Raw genomic sequence first — 9,266 nt, 5'->3', positions numbered from 1 at the left:
CGGGGGCAGCCGGGCTGCCCTGCCCTGCCCTGCCCTGCCTTCCCTTCCCTTACGCCCTCCTTCTTCCATCGAAAAATGGGAGAGATCAGCCAGGCCGCCGGACCGGGGCTGCCTTCCTCCCCCTCTCCTTCCTCTCCCTCCCCGCGCTCCGCCTGCAGCCTCGTCCCGCCGGTCGGGAAAGGGACTCCACGGCCCGGCCGGGACATCGCTGGGGTGAGCTCCCTGCGGGCCGGGAGGGCTGCCCCATCCCTACTTCCCGTCTGCCTTACGGTGTCCCTGTCCCCCTCTAGCCCCTGGCCTGACACCCTCCGGCCTGACATCCCCCTCCCCTTTCTCCCGGTTTGGGATTCCTGACGGGATTAGGGGGGATTTGCTGTGCGTGAGCCGGTAGCTGCTGGGTGCTACGAATCCGGCTACCGTGCGGGGGCTGTTGCCGGAGGATGTTGCGTGGGAGGGCCGGACTGTGGGTGCTGGGGAGCGGGGCTGCTCCCGGGGGACGCAGGCTCATCCCATGTCCCCACCCTGCAAGCCCCGTCGCTCCGGGGACCATTCACTGCTCCGGGGTACAGCACCCAGGGCTGCCCCTGCAGCTGGGGGTGCTCCGAATGCTCCTGGGCACCCCGATCCTGGGTCAGGGCTGCAGGGTGGCTATTCCCCCGCAGCTACCGGCTCCTCGCAGTGAGGATCCCGAGGAGCCAGAGCGGGAGACAAAGGTGTTGGAGGGGGCGAGGGTTTAGGAGGTGGGTGTGGGTGTATGTGGTGTTTTGGGTGGGACCTTCCGTGGGGGACCTTTCAACGGTGTTGGGCCACTCGCAGCAGCACCATTCAGCTGCTCCATTGAGGTAGGGGGATGGGCATCCCTCCCTTCTCCACCTGCCGCTTTCTGTCTGCTGCCCCTCCCAGCTGGGGGCAGGCGTGCCCAGGTTACCCAGGCTGGGTCACCGCCGCGGTCAAAAACCTCACACCACAGCCACAAGACCAGCCACGGGGAAGCTGGATGAGCTGGGCTGGGTGCTGGGCACCGGCATGAAGCAGTGCTCAACACAGGATTCCATTGGGCTGGGGTCTCTGCTCTGGGCCATGGTCATCCCTACTGGACAAGGCGCAGTGACCCAACACAGTTCATGACACCTTGGCTCCTGGCTCTCTGGCCAGGACCGTGCTGATCCTTCCTCCTCTTTCCCAGCGTCTCACCTTTCCCCTGCTGTCTGTCACCCTTCTGGTATCCTTTGGCTCCTCCATGCTCTATGGCTACAACCTTGCTGTGATGAACTCGCCAGCAGAGGTAAGGGATGAGCAGCGTCTGTGGGAGCAGGGAAAACGCCATTGCATCCCTCCCTTGGTGGGTGAAGGGATTGCTGTCCAGCAGCCCCACATCAAAACACTGGCATTTTCCTTGAGCAGTCACCCAGAGAGGAATGGCATGGGAGGGACATCAGAGTCCATGTTCATGTACACCAACCTGATCCCCCAGGAAGGCAGGGGCCGGAAAGCTGGCCCCAACCTCCCTCCTCCAGCCTGAGCTCTGTCTGTGGTATCTCTAAGTTGTCCTTAAGCCTCTCAGTGCTGACATGTGCTGAGCAACCAGACCAGCGCATCCCAGTCATCCTCAAGCATGTTCTACATCTCCTTTAATGCTGTTAAACCCATGGTATTGTCCCCATAGATCCTGTCTTCCCTTGTCTTCCCCTTTCTGCCAATACATCTGGTGCCTGTGTGTGTCTCTGCCCTGCAGCACATAAAAGCTTTCTACAATGCCACGTGGTCCCAGCGGTATGGACATGGGCTGGCCCATGGGCCCCTGACCCTCCTCTACGCCCTGACTGTCTCCATCTTCGCCCTGGGCGGGCTGGTGGGCTCCTTGCTAGTGGGGATGCTGGTGGCACGGTACGGCAGGTAAGGGCATCACACCATGGACCAGGGTGGTTGAGGGGTGGGATGGGACGGGACTGGAGGAGCTGCCCTGCTGCTTGTGCCTGCCAGGAATGGAGCTCTGAGCCGCAGCGCTCTCCTCGTCCTCCTGGCCGGCAGCTTCATGGGCTTCAGCCGGGAGCTGGGATCCCCTGAGATGGTGATCATCGGCCGCTCCATCACGGGGCTCCACTCAGGTGGGTGCTGCCTGGGCTGTGCGCAGCCCTTTCCTCAAGGCTCAGGCCCCTACAGCCATTCCCAGGGGATGGAGAAGGCTTCATCTTCCCCAAAGGCTCTGTGGAGGGGTTCTCTGGTACAGCCAGGGCCACCACCAAGGCCATGGGGTCCCCACTGTGGATGATGCTGGGCATGGGAAGAGATGGACCAAGGGTCTGGCTAGGTACCCTTCTCCCCACTGCCTCTGCCATCCCAGTTCCTCCTGTGCCCCCCAGGTATCTGTCTCAGTGTGGTGCCCCTCTACCTGGGAGAAATCGCTCCCAAGAACCTGCGGGGATTCCTGGGCCTCATGCCCAGCTTCTTCATCTGCCTGGGGGTTTTCTCTGCCCAGGTCCTGGGCCTCCCAGAACTGCTGGGAGAGGTGAGCACAATACCTGAGCCCACACATGCTGGACCCTGCTCTGCCCTCCCCATGACACATCCCATTTCAACTCCTCCCAGGACAGGTTCTGGCCCCTTTTCCTGTCAGTGGTGGTTGTTCCTGCCTCCCTCCAGCTCCTGCTGCTGCACTGCTTCCCTGAGAGCCCTCGGTACCTGCTGATAGAGAGAAACGACATCTGTGGGGCCACCAAAGGTGAGGGGATATCCTAGGGGAAAATGGCTCTGGAAAGTGCTGGGTGCTTCTCCAAGGTCTTCCAAGACCAAGGTGCATCCTCATGGCATTCTTCCATACCCAGACCTGACAGCCCACCACAGTCCTGATGGTTCAGCCCTTCTGTCCCACCTGGTTGTGCCGCAGGATTTCCATGGTGCCCAGCACTGTGGTGTGAGACTTTTCCTCACTTCCTATGTATGCTTAGCCCCACAGGGAGGCTGCTGGGGAGGCTGGGCCAGGGTAGAGCCAGGCCCCTACCCTGTGCCATACCTGTGAGCATCCGCCCTGTGCTGGGGACACGTGTCCATGGCCCCCACTCTCTCCACAGCACTGCACCGGTTTCTGGGGACCCCTGATGTACAGGATGTGATCAAGGAGATGAAGGAGGAGCAGCAGTTGCTCTCCTCCATGGAGATGGTGTCAGTCTGGCAGCTGCTGCGGGACCGCTCTGTGCGCTGGCAGACGCTCTCGGTGGTGGTGGTCAACGCCGGCATGCAGCTCTCAGGGATCGATGCCGTAAGCCCCACGTGCTCCTCGCCTCGGGACTCGGCTCTGCAGATGCTGAGCTGAGACCCAGCAGCTCATTCCATCGAGTGCCTCACAGCTCCATCCCCTGGCTCATGCTGTGTCCCCTCCTCGGCAGATCTGGTTTTACACCAACACCATCTTCGAGAACACCGGGATCCCTGTGTCCCAGATCCCCTACACCACCGTGGGCACCGGCGCCATCGAGATCATTGCTGGGCTGATTGGGGTGAGTGGTGGATGGACAGATGGACACGGCTCCTCCATGCCAGAGCCCTCTTGCCAGCTCCCAGCACCATCAAGCAGCGGGGACAGAGTGGACCTCCAAATATCACCTGTGCCACAGCACAGCCCCTTTTCTGGGGGGCAAAGGGTTTGGCATGGAAATGGGGATGCGAGATGGGATGAGACAGGTTCAGTTTAGGAGTCACGTCTAGGAGTGGTGGGATAATTTTAGGGTAGCAGGGAGGTTGGGGAGAGATGGCAGGCAAAGAGCGGGTTGGAGATGATAGAGGCAACTAGAAGTTCCTTCTGGTCTCGCTTTCATTGTCCCTCTGTTAGCAGAGCCACATGTCTCCATTTCCCCCCCTAGCCAAGCACTGGCCTGGCCCCAGGCTAGCAGCCCTGGCCCCCCCAGCCAGCCCTCATTTAGCTGGAGAGTTAGCACTGGGCCAGGCAGATTTATGGCCCTTGTCCCATCTGCAAGTGTCACCCAGGGCCAGCCCAAGCCACCCGGCACTAAATCCGCTCTCTGACAATTACAGAGATGGATGGGGGTGGCTGCTCCCAGAAAACAGGGAATAAGTAGAGGTCTGCTCCCCTCTCCCATAGCCCAATCCAGAACAGAGTGGGGTCCCCTGCCTCTCTGAAGGGTACCCCTTTCTCCCCTCCCCTGTCTGTGGGGTTGTCCCAGCCCCCCAGCAGTCGCCCAGCATAGAGCCAGATTGCTTGGGAGCAGCCCCACAAATGGCCCCCAATGGACATGCTGAGATTGGTTATAAAATTACAGGCATTTGTTCTGCTGTCAATACCCTGCCTGCTCCTGCCACCGCCACGCTGCCTGCCCACGCCCTGCTGTGCCCACTGCTCCACAGACACCCCGTGCCCAGCCCAGCACCTCCACCTGGCACTGGTGCCAAAGCGGTTTCGGGGTCACCCCAGCCAGCCCCAACCCTAATGGGGCTCTGTGGGACCCGTCTCCTGCCCCATGCATGCTCACCCCTGGCACTTTCCATGCCCCAGCCCCAACCCTGGAACTTTGAGCTGGGGTTGCCCCTGATGCCCAGATGCCACTGGGAGTATCTTCCCACCTTCAGCTGGATCTGGGGTTCAGGGGTGCTCCCATCCACCTTGGAGCTCCACAGCACCCCATCAGTCTCTGCTCTCCCCTGGCAGTGCTTCACCATCGAGAGGGTGGGCCGGCGGCCCCTCATCATCACCGGTTTCTGTGCCATGGGTGTCTGCTCAGCTGGCATCACCGTCTCCCTGCTGCTGCAGGTAGGGCCTGGCCACTGCCACCCCCTGGGCCATTACTGGGGCTGGATGATGGAGGGATGGGTGTCATCCTGGGGGAGGGAGCATGCATGGAAATGAGAGGTGAGCTGGCTCTTCCAAGTCATATTTTGCCTTCAAAGTTAAAGTAAATTTAGCGCACCAAGAACAACAACAAAAAAACCTCCCACAAATCCATATGAGAAAAATCCTGCTGCTTCTGGTAGCTTTTTTGCAGAAACAGTTGTTCCCAGGGAGGCAGCTGTGAAATGGCAGCACAGGTGGAGGGTCCTTCTCCTGCTGTCTGCTTCCAGAGGATGCTCCTGTTGCTCTGGGGATACTGCAACATCATGAGCTGCTGAGCTTGGCTGAGGCTGACCCTCACCAGCTTTGCCAATGTGTCCTGTGTGGCCACTGTCCCCAAGAGCCAAGGGCAGGCATGAAGCTGTGTCCCAGGGATGCTGGGTGCAAAGCTCTGGACCAGCCCCAGCAGCATCCCCAGCCCAGTGTCCCCTCGCAGGCCACCCTGCCCTGGATGCGCTACGTCAGCGTTGCCTGCGTGGTCGGCATCATCACTGGCTTCTGCATGGGACCAGGTGGGTCTGGGGCAGGGGGAGTGGGGAGCAGCGGGGTGGGAATGGGGGCACCAGGGGACTAGTGGGATTTGCAGGGATGGGACAGGACCTGAGCCTTGGCCCCGTCCCCATGGTCAGGCCCTGGTTTATGATGCTGTACCTCCAAGTGAAACCCCACCACAAATCCCTCCAGCCCCACACGTCCCCAGGGCACACTCTACCTCCTCCTCCTGGGCCATGCTCCAGGGCCAAGCAGAGTGAAAGCTCTCACAGCCTTCCCCAGACCTCGGTGGAGGCATCACCACTCCCATTGCAGTGCAGCTGGTGAGAATCATCCTGCCCCTAACTGAGTGCAGGCTCCAACAGCCAGGAGTGAAACCTGGACTGGTTTACCCAGTTGATGTATTAGCAGAGCTCTTAACAGATCTATAATTCATCCTCAGCCCAGACTTTATTCACTGTAATTACATCTTTAATTAGGATTTTAATGGCTCATTGTTCACAAACAATGATGAATAGGAGTTTTAAAACAAAAAAAATATATGTCTCTGTTCTGAGCAAGCTGTGAGTAAGAGTCCATCAGGGGCTCCACTCCTCCCTCACTTCTTACACTTGTTTTTTGGTTCTTCTTTCCCCTTCATTTATAAAGGGGTCCAGCCAGCCCTGTCCCAGGCAGTTGGGACCCCAGGCATGTCACCGTATCAAATACAGTCCCTCACCAGATTCCTGTGTGTCTTGGAATGTACTCTGGACCTCGGATCCTGCCCCCCAGTCCAGGGACAGTTCTGGGACCCAGGGCTTCCGGCTCAGTGACACTTGACTGGAGAAGTTGAGTCCTTCCAGGAGAAAGAGCCACAACCTGTGTCCAGTTTTCAGTCCACTTACAAGTTGGCTTGGGAAGTCACTTCCATACATCCTGGGTTTTTTCACCATACATGGGAAAAGCAGGTTGGAAAATGGCATTTCTGTGTCCTGCGGGAAATTCTGATGCTCAGAAAAGTGGTTGCTTCTTTCCTTCCTAAATCAGCCACAGTGGCAACAAAAGCTGATTGATAGAAGGAAGTTTTCTAAACTGTTTTGATCAAGGGAGTCTGGAAAGGGCATTATGGAGGGTGCCAGGAAGATGTTTCTCTATGCCTGTGGTCTCTCTGAGATTTAATGTATCAGCATTTAGAAACACTTTTGGAAAACTAGGATCCATGTGAAATGTTCCACCTTTATTTTGACTCAGTCTGAAACTTCCCAGTCATGCAACTTGTGGAACTGGCCTGAGCACCCAGCAATGTGCAAGTGTGGCATGTCAGGGGGACATCACCCACCCCCCAAGACATATCCCAATGGGACACCAAGGGCAGGACATGTTCCACCGCACTCCCTGTCGCCCCCAGCTCTCCCAGCACCACCAGTTTGAACCATGAGTCTTGCTGGGCTCCAGCCCTTTGGCCACAGGACTGAGGTGGGCAGAACCTGTTGACCCCAGGGATACTGGAGTCAGCCTGTCCCACATACCATTGCTCTGTCCCCTCCCTCTGCAGCCGGTGTCCCCTTCCTGATGACAGCTGAGCTCTTCATGCAGTCACACCGCCCGGCTGCCTACATTGTGGGGGGCTCTCTCAACTGGCTCTGCAACTTCACCGTCGGCTTCATCTTCCCCTTCTTGCAGGTACCAGTCCAGAGGGCCCCTGGGAGATGGAGGGAATGGACACAGCCCTGCTGCTCTCCCAGGAGGGGGTGCCAAGTCAGGGATGTCTGTGCTCTTGGCTCAGCTCAGTGCTGGCCAGAGCCAGTCCAGGGAAGGGTGGTGGGAGGGGACACTGCCTCATGCCATGCCCAGTGTGGGAGTGCCTGGCTCTCTGCCTCATCCTGCTCTTGTCCCCAGATGTCAGCCGGTGCCTTTTGCTACCTGGTTTTCTGTGGTGTCTGCCTGCTGGTGGCCCTGTACGTCTACCTTGTCATCCCCGAGACCAAGAACAAAACCTTCATGGAGATCAGCCACATCTTTGCCACACGCCGCTCTGTCCTCTCCATCCCAGCCCATCTCATTGGGATGATGAAGCTCAATGGCTATGGGACTTTGGAGAGCAGCTCCCTGGAGGGCTCAGGCTCCAGCCTGCCCTGATCTGAGTGGGCTGGGGGGCATGGGGATGGTGGAGGAGGCTCCAGGCTGGGGAAGAATGTGGGGGACAATTTGTCCCAACCTGGTCATCTCTGGGTCTCCCAAGACATCTCTCCATGGCACAGCCGGTGCCCAGGAGGAGCCCCATTGATGCACCAGGGTTGCACTGACTGCTGGGCATGACCCCCCCTGCTGGAAGAGCTATCCCCACAGAGACGAGGGGACCTCCTGAGCCAGGGATTTTCATTGCTCCTGGGTGTGGGGCCTTGGCATGAGCTGTTTAATAAAGAGCATGGCCACCAGAGCCATTGTTTGGCAAGTTCAGCCTGGAATGGCGGCAAGCAGGAGTGCGCTGGAATGGGCAGGTGCTTCCCCAGTACCAGGGAGGAGCAGAATGGGAGGAGGGGCTTGTCCTCTCTACTGTGCCTGGCTGGAAAGGTCAAAGTTTCCCCACATTTTCTAGGAAGGGTTGTCAGGATGGCTCCCAGACTCTTGCATCTCACCCCAGGTTGGTCATGCAAAGCTGGAGGCTGTTGTAGATGGGATGTAGAGCAGCTCTGAGCTGGGAGTGACTGTCCAGCCACTGTGCCACTCCACAGACTGCTGGGAGCCCTTGGTGCCTGGCCTCGTGTGCTGGCCCTGCAGAGTGCTCCCATGGGGAATCCTGCACACTCCCAAACTCCCTGGAGGACAAAGGGATCCAGGATACACCCACATCCCTTTACTGCACCCCATGAATTGCTGTGGCCCCAAGGTGCTCGCCAAGCATGACCTCCCCATGTCTCTGCCCTGAATCCTGGGGGCTGTGCTTGGAGGGAGGGGCTGTCCCATGTCCCAGGACCCCCACAGCAGCTCCCACAAACACTGTGGCAGACCATGGGGTTCCCAGACCCTCCAGGAGCTGTGGTTTGCAGGAAAACTACAACATTTTGTTCTGGTGAGAGATAAACCCAGGTGGTGGGGAGGGCTGTGTGGCCAAAACCCTCTCATGCCAACACAAACATCATTTTGTTGCAAATAATTTAGCCCTTTTTCCAGTTTCCCTATCTGTGACATGTCCACAGCTTGGTGGTTGGTGCTTGTGGTCACTTAGTGAGGAGCCAACCCTTCCTGCATCCTGTGGCAAAGCCTCAGGGCACTTCTGGGGGTGTGTGGGCACTGGACCCGTGGGGACAGGGACTGGGCCATACTGGGTCCCCAGTGCCTGGTCCTATCCCTTCCATCCTCAGCCACCAGCTTGGGTCTCTCCTGCATCTTGAGCCATTTAAAGGACATCAGTCAAAGCAGGGTCATGGCTCCGCAGCATCAGGCGCTTCCCACTCCGCCTCCCTCCCGCCTCGGCTGCTCTCGGCAGCAGAACAGAGCGGTAAATATGTGCAGCATTACATATGTATAATGGAGTGTAAATAACCCCAAAAAGTGCATTGTAAATAGACTCCAAGTTTATCCTTTATTAATGAGGCACTGAGTGCCCTGCTGTTTTAGAGCAGCGAGACTTTGATAATATCAAAACCTAAATTACACTTGTGTCTCTCATTCCCAGCAAACGACAGCATCATTTCAGGCCTCTTTGCCACTTGTATTTATTTATTCTGGTATTTATCTATCTCTCCCACCCAGCATGTGGGGCAGCTTGGAAGATGCCCCCTGCCCTCCATGTGGGAGGCAATGGCCCTCCTGAGACCAGCCCCCCATTCCTGGGGTCCTGGCACAGCCAAGGAGTTGGAATGTTGCCTTATGGCCAAGGACTGCTCTGTGTGGCCAGTGAGATGCAGCAGACCTGGGAAATGTGGGGCCAGGACCCACTTCTGTCAGG

General features: G+C 58.1%; 1 protein-coding gene across 6 annotated transcripts in view; it reads left to right on the top strand.

Annotated features, from left to right (window-relative positions):
• Window positions 1-7,774, top strand: part of LOC103624657 (solute carrier family 2, facilitated glucose transporter member 5-like) — an 11,938-nt gene extending 4,164 nt beyond the window's left edge. Inside the window, exons 1-13 of one of the 6 annotated variants that reach the window (XM_017726133.1) lie at window positions 7-213; window positions 1,187-1,285; window positions 1,736-1,896; window positions 1,984-2,108; window positions 2,364-2,509; window positions 2,590-2,722; window positions 2,826-2,912; window positions 3,072-3,259; window positions 3,387-3,497; window positions 4,664-4,765; window positions 5,280-5,355; window positions 6,870-6,997; window positions 7,214-7,754. In XM_017726133.1, coding sequence (XP_017581622.1) covers window positions 76-213; window positions 1,187-1,285; window positions 1,736-1,896; window positions 1,984-2,108; window positions 2,364-2,509; window positions 2,590-2,722; window positions 2,826-2,912; window positions 3,072-3,259; window positions 3,387-3,497; window positions 4,664-4,765; window positions 5,280-5,355; window positions 6,870-6,997; window positions 7,214-7,453 — 1,734 coding nt within the window. In that variant the 5' untranslated portion in view covers window positions 7-75 and the 3' untranslated portion in view covers window positions 7,454-7,754. The other 5 variants (XM_017726134.1, XM_008643953.2, XM_017726136.1 and 2 more) reach the window with 5 other exon arrangements.
• The last annotated feature ends 1,492 nt before the right edge of the window (window positions 7,775-9,266 follow it).

Source organism: Corvus brachyrhynchos, unplaced genomic scaffold (genome assembly GCF_000691975.1).
Source record: "Corvus brachyrhynchos isolate BGI_N302 unplaced genomic scaffold, ASM69197v1 scaffold61, whole genome shotgun sequence".
NCBI lineage: Eukaryota > Metazoa > Chordata > Aves > Passeriformes > Corvidae > Corvus > Corvus brachyrhynchos.
The sequence above is the reverse complement of the archived record's forward strand: the minus strand, read 5'-3'. Positions and strand labels throughout refer to the sequence as shown.